The sequence below is a fragment of the Mastigoproctus giganteus genome, chromosome 6 (genome assembly GCF_048544385.1).
Source record: "Mastigoproctus giganteus isolate SK-2022 chromosome 6, ASM4854438v1, whole genome shotgun sequence".
NCBI classification, from domain to species: Eukaryota; Metazoa; Arthropoda; class Arachnida; order Uropygi; family Thelyphonidae; genus Mastigoproctus; species Mastigoproctus giganteus.
In genome coordinates, this window is record NC_143580.1 from 239,175,872 (window position 1) to 239,201,050 (window position 25,179).

A 25,179-nucleotide genomic window follows, 5' to 3' on the forward strand; every position below is an offset into this window, starting at 1 on the left:
TTACTGCTCATGGTTGCTGATTTAAATCCTTTGTTTTCCCTTAATGCTTGTTCTACTTTTCTTGTGTTAAATGTTATGTCCTCTCTGAGTCTCTTCCTAATAGCCTTGTATAACTCAGTATACTCAATTTTTTCCTTGTCAGTGTTTATCTTGCTCTTCATTTTTCGCCTTCGGTTCATCATAACAAGTGTGTCTTGATTAATTTTTTCTTCTTTGGATTTCTTTTTCCTTATACGTTTCTTGGGCTTTATCACTTTCAGAAAGTTGTAATATTCCTCGTCGATATCTTGGTCCTGAGCAGTCTACAGAAGCTCAAACTTGTCTTAAGTTCTAGTACATACAGCTTTTTCTCCTCTTCTGTTATCTCAAAGACCTTTGTATTATTTACTTGAGTCAGTTTTTTCCTTTCCTTTCCTACATCTATATCAAGTGTACATCTTACCATTCTGTGATCACTTCAATCATTTACCTTATTCAGGATGGTAAACGTCATTCACAATATATCTTCTGTTAGTGAGGATGAAGTCAATTTCATTAGTAGTTAATCCATTTGGATTCTTCCATGTCCGCTTTCTGTTAACCCTTTTCTTGAAAAAAGTGTTCATTACTGAGAATCCTTGAGATTCTGCAAATTCCACAAGTCTTTCGCCTCTTTCATTTCTTTCACCTATTCCAAAATTTTGTATATTTCCCTTTTCTGCACTGTTTTTTTTTTTCCAACCTTAGCCTTGAAGTACCCCATAATAATAGTGTAGTGGGTTTTCTGCTCATCTAGAAGACTCTCAATTTCGGTGTACATTTCTTCAACCTCTTCATCATCATGGCTCGATGTTGGTGCATAAATCATTATAACCTTTAGCTTGTACCTCTTAGAAATCTTGAGTATTAGTCTTGACACCCTTGGTGGTGTACTTTTGAATTCCAAAATGTTGTTTTTTAAATCTTTATTGACCAGAAACCAAACTCCATCTTCACTCCTTTCACTGTTTCCATTGCTGTACAGCAGATTTCCACTTGAGAAAAGTATAAGTGATTAATTTCTTCTTCTTGTTTCAGCCAAACCGATGATATTCCAATACACATTTTCTAATTCCCTTTCCAGCTCTAATATCCTGTCTTCACCGATGAGTGATCTTACGCTATAACAGGCCAAGTTCAGTTTCCGTGCATGGCAGCCTGGTCGTACCCAGGGATTCTTAGCACCCTCTTCTTCCATTCTGATTCTCTCGCTGCCGTAAGAGGGGGGGGAGTGAAAGCTGCTGGGGGCTGAGGGCCCCAGCGGCTTTCACTCCCCTATGTCTCTGCAATTCTGCCCAGGCATGATAGAAGGGACTATATGATGAGAGCCTTGTCGATCAATTCGGCCGTGGAGATATTTTGCAATGCTCAAGGGGTAGAATTTTTTTTGGTCTGGTGTATGCTTGTTGACAGGAGAAACTGCTTCTACAGGGATGGGGTACACTTAAATAGAAAGGGTGCAAGAATATTTGCTGAGGCTATCGACGCAGTGTTACGAGGGTCAGAAAACTGATAGATTGGTTTGATACACAGACTAAAAAGTTAACAGTGGCCACAGACAGAGGCAAAAGTGATTCTTGCGCTACTTCTATTATAATGAGCAGCAGCCTGGAAAGCAAGGTAATGGAGATTTCCCCGACTGCTGGGAGTCATAGTGCAACAAGTAAATACATGGGATGTGTTAGGGTAACTAAGAATAGGAAGGTGCATGTATACTTCCATGTACACCAATGCTAGGTATATAGTTAATAAATTTGATGAGCACGTGTTGCTAGTCAAGCCATCAAAGGCAGTTATTGTTGGGATATCAGAGATGTGATGACACACAGATATCAGCAGTGTAGAATTCGAATTTGGGGAGAACAGTAAGGATAGAGAGAACAGGAAGGGATGAGGGGTTATGCTGTTAGTTAAAAACACATAAAATTTAAGGAAGTTCATCCAATTGGTTTTGGTGGGCAGTACAGTGTTGAGTCTGTGTGGTTTGAAATAAGCCCTGGGAAAGGAAAAATGAGAGGAGGTGTGGAGTTCTAGGCCAAATAAACCTGATGGGTATAATGAGCAATTGTACAAAGAAATATAGAGTGGCCAGTAAACCAATGGCATCTTATAATGTCGGATTTTAACTTTCCAGATATTGACTGGAAATTGTGATTTGGTCCCTCACACATTAGCAAGGCTTTTGTGAATTTATTGGATGAGTACAGTAACATGTGCGAGAGACAACCAGAGGGAGTCATACTCTTGATCTGATTATCAGCAGTGATTATTCATGCATTAATAATTTGCAGATAAAGGAACCACTGGGTGACAGTGATAACAATGTACTGATATGGTAATTACTTAAAGATGTAACTACCATCAAGGCTAAAGGGAAGGGCTTTTGCTTTCATAAAGGTGACTATAGAGGTCTCAGACAGTTTTTAAATTCTGTACAGTGGGATCAACTGAGGATGTTACCAACGTTGAATTCTAAATGGGAAGCTTTCAGGGACTTAATTTTAGAGGCTACTCGACTGTTCATTTCAACTAAGAAATACTGTTCAAGATTTACGCCTAAGTGGATGTCAGATGAATTAATGAAGCTTGTGGCAGAAAAGAAGAATGTATGTGATGCATATAAATTATCAGGCGACACAGAAGCCTATGGCAGGTATAAACTAGTCTGTAATCAAGTCACAATGGAGGTTAGGCAAGCGAAGGCAGATTATGAGAAATCTTTGGAAAAGGATGCAAAGAAAAACAGCAAAGAGTTCTTTACTTATGTAAACTCTAGAAGGAAAGGGATAAATCAGATTGGACCACTTAACATAGATGGGTTGACTATTGATGATCATGCTCAGTTAGCTGACAAACTGAATGAGTATTTTGCATCTACATGCACACATAAGTAGTTATTCAATGAGTGCAGTGCCAGAAGTTTATCAGCTAACAGGGAGCTAAGTGATTTTGTAATAACCGATACCAAAGTGGAGGAGAAATTGTTGAAGTTAAACGTAAGGAAGGCACCTGGGGTGGATGTGATCTATCCAGTTATATTAAAGGAGGCAGTAAAGGAAGTTAGAAAACCCTTAGCCATAATTATGAAATCTTCCTTGGATTCAACTGAGGTCGTCATGGACTATCACCAAATCACAAATGGGGTTCAAAATGTGATGGAAGTAACTACAGATAATAATGGAATTACTTGTTAAAGAAGCATTGCAGGATCATCTAGACAAGACTGCCGTAATAGTTAAGACACAGCATGGGATTGTTAAACGGAGCTCTTGTCTGACCAATTTAATTGGATACGATACAATGATACAATGATGTGGTCACATGAAAAGAATGCCAAATATAATTTTGATATCATATACTTGGATTTCAGGAAAGCTTTTGATACTGTTACACATGGGAATTGCTGTACAAATTGGAGCGGTATGGCATTACGGGTAAGTTGCTACAATGGATAAAGGGAAGGTTGAGTTGGAGATGACAGAGTGGTATTCACTGGACACTGCTCTTCATAGACAAATGTTATTAGTGGAGTTACCCAGGGTTCGGTATTGGGCCCATTCAGTATTTATCAATGATATCGATGGAGGTATATCAGGTTTAATGTCCAAGTTGCAGTTGATTCGTAGTTTGGCAGAGTTGTTAACAACAGTAAAGACAGTATGCTACTCTAACTGGATCTAGAGAATTTGGGAAAATGGGTTGAGAAGTGGCAACTGAAGTTTAACATTGTCAAATGCAAAGTATTGCATATGGATAACAATAACCAAAGAGAAACATACCAACTGTGTGGTACTACACTCATGAAAGTGGAAAGTGAAAAATACCTGGGGGTAATTGTGCAGTCAAATATGAAGTTCGCTGAGCAGTGCAGATGGGCTGCCAGGGCAGGTCATGAAGTCTTGTCACAATATATATAGGAATTTTTCTAGCAGCAACAGGGAAGTGATTATCCCGTTATACAAGGCAATGGTCAGGCTTTACCTAGAGTACTCTGTACAGGTGTGGAGACCTCATTTTAGAAAGGATGTAGAGTTGCTAGAACAGTACAAAGAAGGGTAACAAGATTGGTGAGGGGAACAAAGCGGAACCCCCACTAATCAGAATGGCCTTATTTGCTAATGCTCCTAAAAACCCAAAAAACAACAACAATCACTAATCAGAACTTAAGCCTTTCTTCGTAAGAGTACTTACAAAGAAAGGCGCCTGCAAGGTTATCTGATTGAGGTGTATGATGCCTTCAATTTGTGAATTCTGAAGGGATTAGCATTAATAGAGATATATGATGCAAGAAAGCAAGCTTATGCAGCATCAGCCGAAAAAAAAAAAACAAAAAAACCCTCTCGTTTCACCGCTCTGTTCGTTCCAAATACCTGTCCAGATGAGCTTTAAATTTCATTACGCTATCAACCTGCACAACAAAGGATGGAAGTCTGTTACACCAACTAACTACCCGCTGGCTAAAGGGGATTTTTCTTCTTGAAGAGGAAAAATAGAGGATTCTTCCTCTTGCTCAGGCTAAGAACCTGAGGGGATTGTTTCGAATTGCGGAAAGATAATTGTAGAATAGATGTGCGGAAATTTGCCTTTAGCTAGCGGGTACTTGATTGGTGGAACAGGCTTCCATCTTTTGTTGTGGAAGCTAATAGCCTAAATAAATTTATGGCTGAGCTGGACCTGCATTTGAAATGAACGGAAGTGTGAAATGGGAGGTTTTTTTTTGTTTTGGCTGATGCCTCTATGCTTGCTTTCTTGGTTCGTATGCCTCTGCTAATGGTAATGCTGATGCTAATAATTTGTCTAGTTTTAGTGACAATTTTCTTGTATTCAACTACAAAAACCTTTTTTGTATTTTCTTGTAGTCTCACAACTACCATATAATCGTGATCCAAAGATTTGGGGACTGATTTTGTATATTAAAAGTTCTGCATCATAGCGATGTAGAAACAAGGGAATGGTTTTTGATTTCATAAAAGTGACTGCAGTGGTCATAGTCAATCTTTAATTCTATACAGTGAGGCAACTGAGGATATTATCAGTGGTGCATTATGCCTTCATGGGGCCCAAGGCAAAATAGAATTTGGGATCCCCATGTAAAGAAAAAAACTAATAAAGAACATTTTTTATTTAATTTTATTGTGAAAACCAAACAAACAAATTGTATGACATAAGAACTAAATATAAAATTTAATAAAAATCTGTAAAACCATTTTGAAAAAAAAAATGTAATTTTCAAATTAATCTTCAAGTTCGTTGACCTTGACAGGTAGAAAGTTCAGTTTCCGATAAAAATCATTTAAAATATTAGTAAAATGTAGCAATGAGTTTTTAAACTGATTTTGCCGGGGGGGGGGGGGGCTCTGATAGTGACCCTAGGCAGATGTCTTTTTTGCCTATAGGATAGCATACCACCGAGTATTATCATCAGCTAATTCTAAATGAGAGAAATTCAAAGAATTAATAATAGAAGCTACTAGGCTTTTCATACCAACTAAAAAACACTGTTCAAGGTTTGGTCATAAATGGATGTCAGATAACCTAATGCGACTCGTGGCGGAGCAGAAAAATGCATGGAATGCATATAAATTATCAGGAGGATAGAGAAGAATATGGTAGATATAAACTAATCTGTAATAATGTCACAAGGGAGGTTAGGCAAGCGAAAGCAGATTACAAGAAATTTTGGTGAAGCATGCAAAACTTCTTTACTTATTTGAACACTAGAAGAGGGATGAATGAAATTGGTTCACTTCATATTGAAGATTTGACTATTGATGATCCTGCTCAGGTTGTCAATAAACTGAATGCATATTTTCCATCTACATTCACAAGGAATTCTTTAAGAAAGTGGAGGCCAGATGTTTATCAAATTAAAACAGGGAGCTAAATGGTTTGTAATAATTGAGGGGAAAGTGGAAGAGAAATTGGTGAAGTTAAACATAAGAAAGGCACTTATTGTGTATCTATCCAATTATATTAAGAGACAGAGAGAGAGAGAGAGAGAGATAGCAAAGAAAGTGAGCAAACCCTTAGCCTGTGAAGTTGCTAGTAAAATTATTATTTTTTATGGAAGATGTCACTCAATTTTAACACATGATTTGGAACTGCAAATGGAATGGGCAAGCAAGCATGAATGTCTTAAACAAGATGCAAAAATGCATCGTGTTTCAGTCAAGTTTGTGTTTTTTAATTATCAGAGAGGACACAAACTTGGCTGAAACACAATGCATTTTTGCATCTTGTTTAAAACATTCATGCTTGCTTGGCCATTCCATTTGCATGTAAACACTCCCATTATAACTCTGCTTCCAATTCGTACCACACTTTCTATTTTGGCAGACTCAAGCAAAAGATCTTTGTGCTTAGGTTGCTTTTGAGAATAAGAAGCATTACTCTACCACCCTTTCTGTGTACCTTATTTTTCCTAAATAGATTATAGATCTTGAAATTGGGGATGATGAGTCCCACAGTGAAATTTTTTATCCCAAGTTTCTGGATTGCACCACGTTTTTATTAGCCCCGTTTTTTCAGAATTAGCTGTGCTAACTAGAAATTCAAATTTAGCCATTTATTATATCTTGACAGCAACATTGTTTGAAAAAATTTCCACCATCTAGTGTTGTGTGGAAGTGTATAGTTTGAGTAAATGCAAAGAACTATGCAGACTGTTAGTGCGGATGGAGTAATGAGTTGGGTAGGTTTTTTAAAATTTTTGTCTCATTCTCTATCATTTACTGATACTAATGATAATAACCCCAGGGGCTCACATCTGCTGAGTATGGGCTTGGCACACCGAGGGTCCTGAGCTGGATATCATCATTCTTCTCTTTCTCGGTCATTCCTTCCTTTCTACTTCTGACTGTTATTCTGTCTCTCTCTTTAAGGATAATTCAGAAATTTTTTTTGGCTGGTGCAGCATAAGCCTCAGGCTTCCTTGCCCCATATGGATAATAATAATAATAATATTATTATTATGATTAGCCACTGGGGCTCACTGGTTATGACACTGGACTACCGTCCTGATGGACCCTGGTTCGAGCACCTCTTTGGCGGAAGCGAACCCAGCTCAGTCACGCTGGGAGACTGGTTTTTATTAATTTATTAATATATTATAATAAATTAGAATAATAATGATAAATAATTTAATAGTAAAAATTAATAAATAAATAACCTCCCCCCCTCCCCAAGGTGCCTCCGCAGCCAGGTGGGCAGGAGCAGCAGTGTGTAGCACACGATTCTTGATTAGACAGGGGTTCGAGCCTGTGACCATCTAATACGGAGGATGCAAAAAGTCAGGGAATGACCACCGCTTATCTCCCAGAGCAATATGGCTTTAGTTGCTAATGCTCCTGAAAACCAAAACAACAAACAAACCTACCCCAAGGTCGAAGTGGCTAAGGCAGATTGTGGTGCCATCTGGTGTCACTCCCGAGAACTACCACTGGACATAAGCCGAAGCTAAACAGGTCCACCTCCATAGAGGGATGATGTCACAGAGAAATAATCATACTGCATAAAGTGTGGTGCAGGAAAAAGTCACTCGCATTCAGGCCTTAGGCAGAGGGGTCGTTCGGAAAATCAGAGAGGGTCTCCAGAGGAAGACAGTGGAGCAAATGGCACTGTACCCCGTATGGCTACCACAAGAGAAGGGCAAGACCATCCAGCCCCGTCAACTGGAAGTGTGTCCTGCGCAACTGTGTTAGTGACCACCCAGGAAGGGAGAAAACACCAATGTATGAAGTGGAGCATCAAAATGAATACATACATCATGCAAGCATACTACGAAATAACGAAGCTGGAGACTGATATGACAACTTACAGGGTGACATTACATACCAGGTGGCTGGAATGATTCCCAGATATTCAGGTCACTGAACAGGGAATAGCGGACCAGAGAAGAACCATCGTCCTTGCAAGAGCTACCATCATAGCTCCTGCAATCTTGGAAAAAATAAAGCAGTACGTTAGCGATCAACTACAAAGGATAAAGAATACAGAACCAGAGGAGTAAGAACATACCACTACCAGAGGAGCAAGAACATTCCACTACCAGAGGTGGAAGAGCAAGAACAAATACAACCCACAGCAGCTGAAGTGGAAAGAGACAAAGTCATGATATCCAGAATAGAGGATGAGTGGAAGAATGCCCTAACAGAATTCGAAGAAATGGACCCCAAAAAGACTCACATGATACTGAAGCAGAGGCCGAATAGAACCTTGTGTAGGGTCACAGACCACTAAAATCGGCACATAATACTGCATTACCTTGACAGCAATGGTGCAACACTGGAGACCATCCACACAGCTATGTATTGTGCTGCGGTAACAGCCACAAGGATTAATGGAAGAGAAACAAGAGACCAGCAGCAGAACTGAAAACAGAACGAAGTGCCAGCTTGGGAAGGAAGCCTTCAGCAGAAGATACAAGAATTAATAGTTAAGATAGGCCAATTGACCCAGTACCAATGGGCCAATAGGAGTAAGAAATTAATTGGAAAAGTGAAGAGCATTCTCAAGAGAGACAGCGTCCACAGCAAACATGAGACATAAAATCAAAGAATAGGAGAGTACTTGGACACATTGAAGCAGAACCTTGCAATCAGCAAGAGACTACTCGCTTACAAAGAGAGGTTACAGCAGAAAATAAAGGACTGAATCTTCGATGAGGACCAAAGAGACTTCTACAGGAGTCTCGGAGAAGACAGGAAAGAAGGGAAGGGACCATCGGAGCAGAAGATTATTGAAGAGTTCTGGGGAAACATGGAGCAAGGAAGTAAGATGTAACAGCTATCCCCTGTATAGAACTAGAACCCAAGAAAACCAAGGACGTAAAAGAAATGAGTGGTGGGAGATTCGGGATAGAGTAAAAAACATGATCAAGAACTCTCACAGCTGGCAAACTCCAAGATTAATAGCCACAACTACTGGTACAAGAAGCTCACTTGCACACATAAGTGCCTGGCAGAATGATACAGCACCCGAATGATAAGGCACCAAGAGACAATCCCGTAGTTTCTCACTCGAGGAATCATATCTGAAGCTTAAAGACGAAGATACAAGAAACTGGACGAAATGTAGGCCAGTCACCAGACAAGATCCTGACTAGTTGCATAACGAGGAATATATCAGACCACTTGGCGAGTGAGAACATAATGGCCGAACAGCAGAAAGGAAGGAAGCAAGGAATAATTAACCATAGACACCGCGATTATGGAGCAAGCCTATACAAGAACCGCTGCAACATGTCCACAGCCTACATCGATCACAGCAAGGCCTTCGACTCCGTCCCTCATAGCTGGCTAATAGGGGTTCTGAACATCAACAAAGTCAATCCAATAGTGACAAATTTCCTAGGAGAAATGATGGCAAAATGGAGTACCACCATTAAGATTGAAAACATCACAATCAGGCCAATCCCATCAGCAGAGGAATATTTCAGGGAGATGCTCTGAGCCCGTTGTGGTTCTGTCTACACTTAACCCGCTATCCACCATGCTTGACAGTAGCAAGTTCGGATACAACCTGAAAGAAGGAAGGAAGGACCTATATGCCCTCTCCCATCTGATTTACATGGATGACATAAAGTTCTACGCAGCAGCCAAGAAGCAACTCAAGAAACTACTCCAGATCACAGAAGAATTCAGCAATGATATTAGGATGGAACTTGGTCTAGACAAATGCAAGACCCAAGGATTGCATGGGGGAAAATTAGTTAACCGAAACTACCAGCTGCAGACTGGTGAAAAGATTGAAGCCATGGCAGAGGGAGAGGCCTATAAATACTTGGGGATGATGTAGGCTCAGTAGTTACAGCACAAGTAATTTAAGGCCTGCCTGACTTAAAAATACCATCAGAGACTCAGAAGCCTACTGAAACCAAAGCTTAACAGAGGGAACACAGTTAAAGCCATAAACACCTGTGCACTTCGAGTGCACAGGTGTTTATGGCTTTAACATACTCCTTTGGGATCAGAGATTTGACTAACACAGAGCTGGAGGATATCATGAGAAAGACAAGGACAATGATGACCAAGAGCCACCAACACCACCCAAAATCTGCCATGGAGGGAGATTGACAATTACCCGGAAACGAGGAGGAAGCGATATGATAGACCTCATTGAGCAACAGAAAACAGTGATAGCTGACCTGAAGGATTACTTCCAGAAACACACAGCAGCACTCCAGCAGGCCATAAGGAAGATAGACAAGCGGTATACCCCATTCAACCTAAGCAAAGAATCCCCCCACAACTAGGAGGAACAAACGAAACTAGAAAGATGCACAGAGAAGAAACTCCATGGCAGACACTACAATGATCTCCATCAAAATCACATAGATAAAATTGCTTCCATGCATTGCTCACGAGAGGGACGCTGTTCCTCACGACTTAAGGATTCATGCTGACCATCCAAGACCAGGTAATCAACACCAGGAACTATATAAAATACATTGCCCGGAGTGTTGGATGACACGTCAATGATGCCACCTCACCGCGGGATTGAAGGTGATCACTCAGATTAAGTACACTCATAGACACGACCAGTCATGATAATACATCAGAAGCCAGCAAGGAAATACCAGTTGATCGAAGAAAGTGTACAAACCCCAGGCAGCACTAGACACCAATCCACAAGCTGTCCTGTGACTGAGCCATAATAACGGATAGGAAAATCCTTCACAACAGACTTGACATAATTCTTGTGGACAAGAAGGAAAAGGCTACCTATCTGATTGATATAGCGGTACCCAACACTGGCAACCTGCAGAAAACCCATGGGGAAAAATCATGAAGTACACGAACCTTAGACAGGAGATCAAAGAGATGTGGCAGGTGCAACAAGTAACAACCATTCCGATCATCGTGTCAACCACAGGTATGGTGCCAAAGACCCTACATAACAAACATCCTAGCAGCACCTACAAGGAACTCCAGAAAGTCACAATCCTGAACACCTGTAGCATAGTTAGAGTTCCTCGAACAGCAGTAACACCAGACATAACAACAACCACCCTGAAAATTGCAATCTATAGAAACTGTACCTCATATATACTTGTTGAATATTTAACAGATATCTTCCATTTTCTGAACCTTCATCCTATGCTCAGTGCTACACACTATAGGTTCTTTTGCGTGTTTCTTGTAAAAAAATAGAACTGTGAACCAGTAATGCAAAAAAAAAGCTTTCTACAGTAAACTCGTTTTATACGAAGTATTTGTTTATATGAAGTTACATACCATTCGCTGTGAAAGGGTAATCTTTTCTATGTAAATATATTCATTTATTACAAAATCCAGTTAATATGTATTGCAAAGTTCGTTTTCACCCCATGAAAAATAAATATTGTTATTTTGTACTTTTAATTTAAATCTTAGCTCAGCTGTCCATTATGTTCCCTTATTATTGCCTCTTGCCTCCCTGCTTCCTGAAGGATGGCACTGACTTGTTAAAAAACTTATTTTTGTGTAAACAAAACCAGTTTATAGTAGCTACAACATAAGTCCATTCTGAAAAACATTGTGCTAAATTAACAAAAGAATAAAACAGTTTTTCTAAGTTAAAGTATACTCCCCATGGGATTAAGGTCGGTTGCAATTGTTTCACCAGTTTAAAGAATTTTTGAACGAAATTGAAAATATGAACATTGATTGCAAAAAATGAACGTTAAACATTCATAAATACCACATTTTAAACCGTGTGCACAGCTAATAAATACAGTGCACCCCACTTTACGATATTAATCCATTCCAGAGACACCATCGTATTGTGAAAATATCATAATGTGAACCCGATAACACGTTGTTTTTTAGTTATTTGTTCCAAAACCTCAGAAGTTTAAATTTTTGCTATATAACTAAGCTATTTTTCTCTCTAAGAGGTCATTTTTATAATGTAAAAATGTAAGCGAAGGGTTTACTTCGCTTAATTGGGACAAAATGCCGTTTAATCGGGGCAGGAGACTGCAGCACTGGAGATTACCCTATGATCGTCTCCGACCGTACCATGTAGTTTGGTCGGATTTCTGGCAGTCACAACCATAAAACATTAAAAGCAATTAGCAGTCACCCGTTTATTGGGCTTTTCTGTTTGTGTAATCAATCATAAATGGATAGTAAACTCGATCTTATTGAATTTGCAATAATACTGACAGCTGGAATTCTGTGGGTTATTATGGTAAAATGTGTTTACACTTCCATGGAGTCTTAAATCATATAAAAAAATAATTTTCAGAATCTTCTCTTCATTCCTATTTTTAAAGCTTTGTAACTCGTTACTCCGTTCTCACTTGCGTGTGTTGTGTTACTTGCAATTTGTGTGTGCCGTGTTTTTTTGTTATTGATTGCTTATCTTTTTACTGTTTTAAATTTTAACCCCCCACCCACAAATGTCAGTGAACAGAAATGTCAACTAGTTTAACTATTATGTACATATTAATTATTCAGATTATCACGTATATTCTTCCGAATTTCATGTATAATTTAATTTTTTAATTGGTAAGGTAATAAAGGATAAATTTGTGCTTAATATATCTTTACTTTTATAGCCTGTGGATAATATTCCTCCTATTTTCGCTAATTAGAATCACTGTTTAATAGAATTAAAATTCAATTCACAAACGTGATCACAATGACTGACGCTTACTACACATCGTATAGTGAACGGTACTTTACTATGGTGAGTCGTCGTGACGTGATTTGATTGTACAGTGAACTAATTGTAAAGGGGGTGGTACATTGTATTTTTAACTATTTACGTGAAACTTCAGATAATTGGGGCAGCCGCTTTATCGGGCCAAAATGCACAGTTACTAATTCAAATTAATTTAAAAAAGCACGACACTTTTGTCATTATCATATGTTCCATTATAAAAATCAATTTTGAACACCTTTGTGATATTTTTCTAAACCACATTTCTGGAGGCCACGAACATAAAACAATAAAAATAATTTGCGCTTTATTGGGCTTTTCTGTTAGTGCAATCAGTTATAAATGGATAGTAAACTCGATGTCATTGCATTTGTGAAAATACCGATAGCTGGAATTGTGAGGGATTTTACATTAGGGAAATGTATTTACCCTTCACTGCATCTTCAATCATATAAAAAAAACTTGCAGGTATTGTGTTAGTTGCAATTTGAGTATGCCACTAAAAAATGCATATGCATGCTATCGTGAAATTTATGAAGAAAAGAGAAGAGATTATCTTGGAAACAAATACATCTTGAAGCATTTCCGAAGAAGACCACTCCTTGTGCAACAAACTAACGAGTGCCAACCCAGCAGTTAACATTCAGCGAGTGTGTATTTAGCTGATGATGAAGAAACATTTTTTAACGTTTGCAAAGTCATAAATAATTTCTTTAAATTGTAGTTTGCTTTATTTTACTGGCTATATTTTTATTTCTTTGGATAAATGAATCATTGTTTAAAGATAAACTAATCAGCTAACTAATTTCATTGTTGAGAACATAACCCCTGTTTTTAACATTATGTCTGTAGGTAATAAATATCTGCTTTACGAGCGCGTGGTAGGAATGAATTAACTCATAAAATCACAAACTGCCTGTAATCTATAATTTGTGCTATTTTATCTGAGCTGATGTCTTTTTCAGAACTTGTTTCTTTAAATTAATTTAAAGTTTGTTTATATTAAATCTCATCTAGTTGTGTTATGGTTACATAACATAACCTGACAGAATTGAGCCGGAAATTCAACTGAAAATTATACAAGAGGCTGATAGGATTGAACTTAGCATAAATATATTGCAAAGGAATACAACATCTACAATACTGAAAAACCGAAAAAAAAAAACTTGAAGAACTGCATGACACTGGAGCAGCAATAAAAAACAGGTAACAAATTCCAGGTTCAAAACACGAGGAGCTTGAAACAAAACCTTTCAAGTGGTATCAACAAATGCGTGCATCTAATTTGCCAATATCTGGTCAGATTTTGTAAGAAAAGGCAAATTATCTGGTTCAGCAACATGGAATTAGCAAGTTCAAATTAGTCAAGATTAGTCGAAAAAAAAAAAGCTACAGACTGGTTGTATTCTGTATGGTCCATTCTTGAAAAATATGAGGCAAAGGATATTTTTAATCTTGATGATACAGATTTATTTTATAATTTGCTGCCAAACAAAACATTTGCTTTTCAAGGAAAATCTTGTCATGGTGGAAAATTAAATAAACAAAGACTCACTATTCTGTTATGCTGCAATTAAAAAAGGCAATACAGAACTATGCCCACTGGTGATTAGTAAGTTTGCCAAGCCAAGATGTTTTAAAGAAGTTAACCAACTTCCCTCTGATTATGTTAGTGCTTGCCAATATTAGTGCTTGGCTTACAGTCAAAATTTTTCAGTTTTGGTTATCAAAAGTGGACAGAAGAATGACTTCAGAAGAAAGGAACGTTTTGATGAATCTAGATCATTGTACAGCACATTCTGTCTAGACACTTAAGTTGACAATTATACGGCTATTGTTTTTAAGCTCCTATTACTATATGTAGCCGAATGGTCAGGTGCGGGAGTGCAGTAGTACATGCTCTTTCAATAGATCAGTGATCAAGCCGCTCACTGCTAAATACGGTCAATCTACCAATCCGCACTGGACCAGCATGGCAGATTTATGGTCCATTTCTCTCCGCAACATGAATTGACAAGAAGGCTTCCATCCTGCAAGGTGATAATGGCTGCAGTTTACTTTTTTTTACCACCAGTTGTATGCAGCCACTGGATCAAGGCATTATTTATAAACACAAGGGAGCATATAGAGCTTGCCTGATAAGGTACTTGATCCTCAACTAGGAAGGAGGGAGGGAGGGAGGGAGGGAACAATTTGTAGTTAAATTGGAATGTCTTGGATGCTATCTGTAATATTGTTATTGCTTGGTACAGTATCAGCTGCTTCTGAAAGAGTGGCTTCGGAGAGAATTTCATCGAAAAACATGGTGCAACAGATGAATGTCATAGCAACATTGAGGAATGAGGGAATTTGAAGACGCTATGGATTTGTTGGCAAATTTAAAGTTTCTGAAGGTACATGTAGTTTCTACCACAGCAATGCAACACCAAAAGAGGTGCTAGCACCAAGCATAATGACGATGTTTTTGTTACTAGTGACAACGAAAGTGAAGATGCACACACACACACACACACACACACACACACACACACACACACACACACACACACACTAGCTGAGTGGTCAGGAGTGGGAGTGCAGTAGCACATGCTCTTTCAGTACACTGGGGATCAAGCCCCTGACTGATAAATAAGGTTGATCTGCCATACTGCACTGGACCAGTGTGGAATATTTTGGTCCATTTCCCTCCTCAACATGAATTGTTGAGGAGGCTTCCATCCTGCAGGGTGATAATGGCTGCAGCTTACCTTTTTTACTACCAATTGTATGCAGCCACTGGATCAACGCATTATTTATAAACACAAGGGAGCATATAGAGCTTTGCCTGAACAGTTAATTTATCCTCAACATAGGAGGGAGGGAGAGAACAATTTGTAGCTAAATTGGAAGGTCTTGGATGCTATCTGTATCTTGTTAATGCTTGGTACAGTATCAGCTGCTTCAGAAAGAGTGACTTTGGAGAGAATATCATCAAAAAACATGGTCCAGCACATGAATGTCATAGCAACAGTGAGAAATGGGTATTGAAGAAGCTATGGATTTTTTTGGAAAATTTAAAGTTTGTGAAGGTACATGTAGTTTCTACCACAGCAACACAACACCAGAAGAGCTGATAAGCACCAAGCATAACGATGATGTTTTTGTTACTAATGACCAAAAGTGAAGAAACACACTACCATCTCTCAGCGCCTCCGTAGCCAAGTGGGAAGGAGCAGCAGTGCGTAGCACACGCTTCTGGATTAGACCGGGGTTCGAGCCCGTCACTACCAAATACGGAGGAAGTGGAAAGGTCAGGGAATGACCACTGCATATCCCGGAGCAATATGGCCTTAGTTGCTAATGCTCCTAAAAAAAAAAACCAACCAAACACTACCCTCTAAACAAATGCCCAAAATGCATTTAGCATAACAGAGAACGTGATGGCCTGCAGTAACGTTGATAAAGAAAGCACTAAAGGTAGTTCATTCCTAGCGCATACTCGTAAAGCAAAAAGTTGTAAAGCGGAAATTTATTTCCTATAGACATAATGTTAAAAATAGTGGTTATGTTATCAACAATGAAATTAGTTATCAGTTTATATTAAAACAATGATTGATTTAGTAGCATTAGCATTAGTAGAGGCATAGGATGCAAGAAAGCAAGTCTATGCAGCATCAGCCAAACCCCCCCCCCCACCCATTTCACCCCTCCGTTCGTTTAAGGCAGAATTGAACCAAATGCTTGTTCAATTCTGCCTTAAATTTATTTAAGCTATCAACTTCCACAACAAAAGATGGAAGTCTGTTCCACCAATCAACTACCCGCTGGCTAAAGAAAAATTTCCACACATCTCTTCTACAACTGTTTCCTCAATTTGAATCTGTCCCCTCAAGTTCTTAATCTGAGCAAGAGGAAGAATCCCATCAGTGTTCTGCTTGCTCATCCCATTCAAGACCTTATACACCTCAATCAGATCAATTCGCAGGTGCCTACTCTCCAGGTGCTGCAATTAGCAGAACTTAAGCCTTTCTTGGTAAGAGCACCCCTTTGTTCTCCTCAACAGTCTTGTTGCCCTTCTTTGTACTCGTTCTAGCAACTCTACATTCTTCCAAAAATGAGGCCTCCACACCTGTACCCAGTATTCTAGGTGTGGCCTGACCAGTGCCTTCTACAATGGGATAACCCCCCCCCCCCCGTCCCTGCTAGCAACGTTCCTATAGATCATTGACAAGACTCCATGGTCTGCCCTGGCAGCCCATCTACAGTGCTTTGCATTTGTCAATGTTAAACTTCAGTTTCCACTTCTCAGCCCATTTGCCCAACTTATCTAGATCCATTTGTAGTAGCATGCTGTCTTTACAAACCTGCCAACCTTTGTATCATCTGCAAACTTGGACATTGAACCTGATATACCTTCATCAGTATCATAGATAAATATACAAAACAACAATTGGCCCAACGCTGAACCGTAGGAAACTCCACTAATAACATTTCACCACAAAGAGCAGTGTCCATTGAATGCCACTCTCTGTCATCTCCTACTCAACCATTCCTATATCCATTGTAGAAACTTACCCTTAATGCCATATCTCTCCAATTTGTACAGCAGTCTTCCATGCAACAGTATCAAAAGGAATGAAAACGTAGCCTGTCAAATCAAGCAAGTTATAATAATCAATAAAATTTAATAATCTTATTAAATTTCATTGTCAAATAAATTGTACGTTTTTAACTATATACGTATAACAGCCTAGTTTTTACAAACGTAACGTTATAAATGAATACCTATAACTTGACAGGAGATAAGAAAGTTACATAACGTAACACGGAGATAATAATGAGTACAGAAATACATATATATAGTGTTATAACTGAATTAGGATATAATTTCAGGGTTATATTTTGTATTGTAACTTTATTTGAAATTGAATAGAAATGATAAATCAGACCAGAGCAGCAAAGCAAAACACTCAAATTAATGGGAGCACTGTGGCTCAGGGGAGAACTGAGGGGGGAGGTGCTGTCCTCTGAATCTTTTTTTTTTTTGTTAGTTGTTGGTGCATCAGCATCTATGGCCACATTGCACCTCCCAAAGTTTTTCCATTTTACTGTGATCCAAGCCTGAGGCGGGAATCAAACCCGCGACCTTTGGGTTGCCAGGCAGGCAATTTACCTACCTAGCTAGCTCAATCGGCTCCTCTGAATCACAGCCTTTTGAAATGCACTGCTTGTTTGATGTTTGTAGACAATCAGGAACGGGACATGATATTGCCAAGAGGAATGTCTTTGTGTGCGCGCACAATGTAAAGAGTGTGAGTAAATCAGGTGCCAACTCAGAGTTGTTATGGGCCTATATGAGAGCTCGAAGAACAAGGTGGATGCCCTCAAAGGATTTAAATTGAGGGGCCCATCAAGCTCTCAGCTGCCCACATCAAGGGCAGAACTTGAACAACAGGCAATACAGCAGCGACCTCTAGGCAGAATGTACTAGTTCCAGGAGAACTAGTTGTTGTCGGTAGTCTATTGTCAGGAAAATGGCAAACATATTGTGCAAAAAAGATAAGTATTATGAATCAGCTGTAATGCTCAATACGTTCTATGTTGATATTAATATTTGTAAAATAATAACATATGGGACAGAAATAAAGTATTTTTTGATATTGCTATTGTTGGTTGCTGTAGTATTTGGTATCCTATCCTTAGCCTGTACCCTAATTCGGTTTATTGTAGCAAGGGGATAACCAATGTTTAAGAACCTGCTAGTTAATATTTGTATTTCTAAGCCCAAAGCAGATTCCATCTTTGAATTTTTATAGGCATTTAGAAATTGATTAAAGATAATCGATCTTTTGTAGGTGAATGATGAACATCATGGCGAGATCCAATATTCCTTACATTTTGAGGGTACAGCTCTAAAACAGTGTTCGCAGGCTGACCGCTAGTTAGTACACTGAACCGAACCTATTGGTAACTCTTTCTGAGATTTCCAGATCAGCTAGTGTATAATCTTGCTACATCTGCTCTGCTAGATAGTGACTGGAGGGAGTCCGAGTAGTGCATATGCAGCGGGGGGGGGGGGCATTTTCGAGGCCACATCATGTCAAGGATCTGGGTATATTCTTACCATGTGTGCGCCACATTCAAAAATTTCATTTTATACAGCATGTCCCACCCACTTTTTCTTACTATTGAATACACCATGAATTGTCAAACTAATATCTGCCAAAAGATCTAAACCCAAACACCTAATTCATTTCACAAATATACGTAGTCTCAATTCTAATCTCAACGATCTCCTTTTTTAATTGCAGTCTGCCAAACCCCATGTACTTTTTCTGACAGAATCTCTGTTATCATTTGACTCAACTACTGCTCATCTCAGATGCACAAATTATTCGCTGTATGATTCCTTTCACCTGGAATGTGATACATGTGCATATGTCCATTCTGATATTCTATGTAAGAGACTGGGCAATTTGGAATCTCCTCTCTTCGAGCTTCTCATTGTGTCAAATTCTTCTGTCGTCTCTACCGTTCTCTCAACTCCACTAATCACTTGAAGCTCTTTGACTTCCTCTCTTTGCAACTTGATTTTCTCAAGTCCAACTTTCCTAACAGGGAGGTAATTTTCTTTGGTGATTTTAATGTTTACAATTCCAGCAGGCTTCCATTTTTTACTCACACCGACCTAACTTGTCGAGATGCTGAAGCTTTTGCAGTTAATAATGACTTTGCACAGATTGTTCATTTTCCTACAAGAATACTGGACAATTCTAATCATACAACCAACATGCTTGATCTTTTTCTCACAAACAACCCTTCTAAGTACACATTCAATATGTGTGGTCCTTTAGGCACCTGAGATCACAACTTGGTAATTGTCTCTTCTCCACTGGAGCCTTTACCTTATGGCTATTCGCAACCTCATGTTCTTTGGCATTACAAGAATGCAAAATGGGGTTACATGCAAGATTTCTGTTCTTTTCCTTCGTTGGATTATTGTTTCAAAATTTCTGATGTCAACATTTGCTCAGATCGTGTTAGTGAAATTATTCTTATAGGAATGGGATCCTTTATCCCACACTCCACTTTAAAATTTTGTCCTTTATCTAAACCTTGGTTTTCCAATAAATTTGCTAAGGCTGTTCAAGAGCAGAATGTTGCATATTGTAATTGGCTTGTTTCTAGTTCTTCAGTTTTGCACTTTATTGCAATAAACCAATGCTCGCAACAATTGTAAAGCAGTTATTAATTAATCCAAACTAGAGTTTGAACAGGCTAAGAGTAAAAAACTTGCTTCTTGCTCTAATGGGCATGCATTCTGGTCTGTTGCCAAAGCTATTATCCGCAACTTTTGCCCATCTCTGCTCGCACCTCTGTCCAAACCAGATGGTTCTGTTGTCACTTCAGCCAATGATAAAGCTGACCTGCTAGCATCCCATTTTTTCTTCCAACTCATGTATTAATTATCTTGGTAAAACACCTCCCAACACGCTCCATTCAATGCCTCCTGTTGTCTTCCATCAAAAGGATAGTGACGAATCTTCATGCTAAGAAAGCCCCAGGTCCCGATGGTATTTATCTGCTCTTTCTCAAACCCTGTGCTCCTGCACTTACTCTTGTTCTTTGCTGCCTTTTTTCACTTTCTTATTCCAAAGGTGTTTTTCCTTCTGTTTGGAAATTTGCTCATATCCAGTCAGCCTAAAAAGGCTGACAAATTCCTCCCATCCAATTATCGTCCCATTGCAATTGCTTCTACTCTTTTTAAAGTAATGGAGAAATCAATTAACCACCAACTGTTAAACTACCTAGAAACCGTCCATCTGGTCAACGATCGCCAGTATGGATTCCATCAGAGTCGATCCACCAGTGATATTCTGGCTTATGTTACCAGATAGTCCATTTGTGGACTAATTCAATGGAAAGGTTCGGTGAAACACAAGTATTTGGTCTTGACATCTGAAAGCGTTTCAATCGTGTTTGGCATAGAGGTATTCTAAACAAGCTTCAATCTTATGGTTTGCCAACTGCTTTTTGTAATTGATTATCAAGTTTTCTCTCTTATCGCTCACTGAGGGTGATAGTAGATGGCTCTCTGTCTTTTAACTTCTCCACTAATGGCGATGTCTTTCTCCAGTGGGGCAACGACAACTGAGTTGATTTCAACTCTTCTAAAACTCAGTCTTCTCTTATATCTCGCAGAAAGGATTCTTTTTCTCCTATGCTTATCTTTGTTGACCCTCTGATTTCTAGGCAAATTGATATATGTCTTTTGTGATTAACCTGACTTCTAAACTCTGTTGGCACAAGCATATTACTAATATTGCTTCCTCTGCATCTAAAAAACTTGGTTTTCTCTTTTGCTCTTGGCATTACTTTTCTTCCAAACAGCTGCTCATTCTGTATAAATCGTAAATCCGCCCTACCATGGAATATTGTTCCATCTGGGGCGGTGCCCCCAAAACCTCTCTCAGACTTCCTGACTGAAAAGTGCAGGAATATTGTATGTTCTCACCTTCAATTCCTTTAACTGGGCCATAGTAATGTAATCGTTTTTTCGATACGTGGTTAACGTTTATTGTATTGATTGACCAAATTGGTGAACAGTGCCGGGTCTACTTCAAGATAAGTGGAGGTATCTGAAACAATCGAATCTCTCTTATTAATATAATCAGGTTTCCTTTGCTTAAAAATCCTTTCAAGGGTGTCTTGTAAGCAGAGGAAACAAGTTTTACAGATTTCCAATGACTAAGGAATTCAGAACATGAGGCAGTAACTATCAGCAATTCCAAATGAAGCCTCTTATGAATGCTTCTGAAAGTTGCAGAAGTGACGGAATTGTATTCAATGTCAAGGAGATAATTTTCATGGAGATATATCTGAACACTCAATAAGTAATATTATATCTCAAATATTAGTTGTCTCAGATCTTTGATCACACTTCACATTTTCACAAACAGAATATGCGAGGGCTGATCTGAAAATATACGGACTGGCAACACTGCTTCGTTGCTATGGAAACGAGTGACGAGATTGCAGTCTAGGAATGTCCCCCACCTATTCTTAGTTTGTGCAAGCATATCACGTAATATTAATTTTTTTGTTCATTATAACAGTTTATGTGAATTGTATTTTCTCATTGGGGATGAGAAAGATATTTTGTTAATTATTAGACAAAGAATCTCGTTTGATTTTTGTGTAATGTTAGGCAAAAGTGGTCAGAATATGCTTGAGATGATTCAATTAGTCTTGGGCAGAACGGCTGTATTTAAATGGTGGAAGCATTTTAAGGACGGAAAAAAAAGCGTACAAGGTGAACCAGGAAGTGGGCATCCATCAACCTCAGTGAACGATGAAAACATTGAGGAAGCTGAAATGTTACCGAAGGAAAATATACGTTTATTGATTCGTGATCTGGCAGGTCAGTTGGATGTTCATGCAGCAAGATGTCACAAAATTGTAAACACCCACCTTAACATATCATGTGGTTGTGCAAGATGGGTACCATGCAAACTTACCACAGAAGAAAAAGAACGCCACATACAACTTTGTCAAGCCTTTATTCACAAGGATGAAGAAGAGCCCCACTTTTTTAATAAAATAATCACTTGTGAAGAGTCCTGGATTAAACAATTTGATCCGAGTCCAAACAGCAGTCAAGCATAGGGAAACAACACAATTCACTGCCTCCAAAAAAGAGTTTTTGGTTCAACAAAAAAATTTATGTTGATTTTGACACCCGTGGAATAATACTGCAGTTCTGGGTTCCTGAGAAACAAACTGTAAGTGGAGAATATTATGCTAACACATTGTAAGTTCACGTCAAAGGAGCAATTTGCGAAGAAAGACAGGAACTGCTTAACGAAGAATGGTTTCTTCTAAAAGATCATGCTTGGCCAGCAGTGCTTTAGAAAATTAGCAGTGCTTTAGATAACCAGCAGTGCTTTAGAAAATTGGTGGTCAACCACTAGACCACCCTCCATACAGCCTAGACCTTGCACCATGCAATTTGAGGCTTTCCCGAGCCTGAAAAAAGAGTGGAAAGGAAAAATATTTAACACAAATGAAGAAGTTAAATCTGCCACATCTGCTATCCAGCAATGCCTTTCAGAAAATGGGCTGCAGCACGTGTTTCAGAAGGTAGTTAACTGCTGTAAATGGTGTATAGAATGTGAAGGACATTATTTTGAATAGGAGACCCATACCAAACTGAGAGCAATGATCTCAGTCCACGTGTATTCAGAACAGCCCTCATGTATATCATTCTTTTTTGTCAATTAAACGTTTTCACTAAGGTAGAGATATTTGCTTTTCAGCTTCTCCAGCCACATCAGCCCCCAAAAGCAGGTTGCATTTGGGATAGTAACAAAACTACTCTAATGAGTTTGTTAAGAGAACGAGGATTTAGTGTTATGGATGCTGGAATTGCTCAAGACTTGTAAGTAAAATACAATTCTTATGTCAGTATAGTAACTGTTATGACATATTTACAATATTTGTATTGCTTAAAGGTCTTAACAAGACCCTTAATGATGAGGAAGCTGTCTATAAAGTTGAGCTGCATGACATTAGTGTTATTAAAATTATGGAACTTAGGATTAGCAAAGGCACACGATGCAAGAAAGCAAGCTTATATAGCATTAATGAAAAAAACCCCCCTTATTTCACCCATCCACTCGCTCCAAATTTTTCTCAAGTTCTGCCTTGAATCTATTTAAGCTATCAACTTCTGCGACAGATGGAAGTTTGTTCCTGCAATCAACCACCAGCTGGCAAAAGGCAAGCTTCTGCACATCTATCCTACAACTGTCTTTCCTCAATTTGAATTTATGCACTCTTAGGCGATTTTTCTGAGCAAGAGGAGGAATCACAGCAGCATTGAGCATTCTCAAACCATTCAAGGCTTACACCTCAATACTTTTACACCTTATACACCTCATCAGATCACCTCACATGTGCCTAGTCTCCATACACTGTAATTTGCAAAACTTAAGCCTTTCTTCATATGAGCAACCCTTTGTTCCATTCACTAATCTTGTTGCCCTTCTCTGTACTAGTTCCAGCAGCTCTACATCCTTCCTAAAATGAGGCCTCCAGACCTGTATACAGTACTCTAGGTGTGGCCTGACCATTGCCTTATACAAGGGGATAATCACCTCCTTATCCCTGCTAGAAATATTCCTGTATATATCATTGACAAGACACCATAAGCTACTCTTGCAGACCATGTGTACTGCTGAGGAAACTTCATATCTGCCTGCACAATTACCTCCATGTCCTTTTCATTCTCTACCACTGTCAGTGTGGTACCACAGAGTTGATACTTTACTCTGGGATTACTGCTTCCCATATGTAGTACTTTACATTTGTCAATGTTAAACTTCATTTGCCACCTCTCAGCAAGTTTAAAACGTTCACCACTGGTTGACTCATACATACATGAAAGGGTTTTTATTCCATCTGGATGAAAAAAAAACACCTAACTTTAAGAGGCATTTTCTTCAAATTGCTGAGAAAAACCAGATTTTTTGTCAAGCAGCATTCACCAGAAATAAAGTAATTCAGTCACAGTGAGAAGAAAGCACAAAAATGTCTCTTTCTTCTCCAGTCTAGATTGACTAAATTCAGTCATTTTTTAATTCAATGTGGTAAGGTCAGAGGTCAAGCTGGCAGTGAATGTGTTAATAATAAACACATTATGCTGCATTTGTGAACATAATTTATCTAATTTAATTAATTAATAATTAAAGAAAACTGCTTAAATATCTATATAATGCAGTATCCTTCAGTTATATCTTGCTGGATATAAATAAGTTAAAGAGATTGAGGCGACAGAAGACTGGAGATCATAGGTTGTCTTCTTGATTGGATGCTGAGGAGTGCCCAGGAGTTAAAGTGGCTTCTCATTGCTGTAAACTGTGCTAGGAGTCAGAGAGGACAAGGGGGCAGGTATATAACTAATTTTTCTCTGTGGCCATTATATTATGGTTGCAGGTTGTTTTTCTGCTTCAACTATCACCCAAAACTGTTTCGTGCGATATTCATGTTCCACTCTTGTCAGATTGACTAAATTCAGTCATTTTTTAATTCAATGTGGTAAGTTCAGAGGTCAAGCTGGCAGTGATCTTCTTTAATACTGTGATGTATAGAGTTAACTTGCCATTCTTGTCAGGTGGCTTTGTATCTATTGCTGGTTCAATCGTAGGCACTACGGAAATGAGTTATTCAGGAAGGGTATAGGATAACCCTGCTAGTGTCTTAATTATTTTTTTAAAATTCTTTTGTGTTTAGACTGCTTCAAGCACTTTTGGATCAAGTTTTAAAAACATGGTCTTCAATGATGATGTGATGAGCCCATAATCTTTTGGTGAATGTGTTTGTCAATCCACATTTGAAGCTTGCAAAGTGTTTGCCCTATACAATATTTCCTGCAACTACTATAGTCAACATTGAAGACCACATTTCCATCTGTTAGTGGGTAGGAGGAGGCAAGTATTTGTTTTAGCTTTCCCACAACCTTATTCCCGTCCGCTGGGG

General features: G+C 38.7%; 1 protein-coding gene across 1 annotated transcript in view; it reads left to right on the forward strand.

Annotated features, from left to right (window-relative positions):
* cin (Molybdenum cofactor synthesis protein cinnamon) overlaps positions 1 to 25,179 on the forward strand; it is a 321,839-nt gene that overhangs the window by 241,552 nt on the left and 55,108 nt on the right. Inside the window, exon 16 of the mRNA XM_090376470.1 lies at positions 22,959 to 23,080. Coding sequence (XP_090232596.1) covers positions 22,959 to 23,080 — 122 coding nt within the window. The remainder of the gene's footprint in view (positions 1 to 22,958; positions 23,081 to 25,179) is intronic.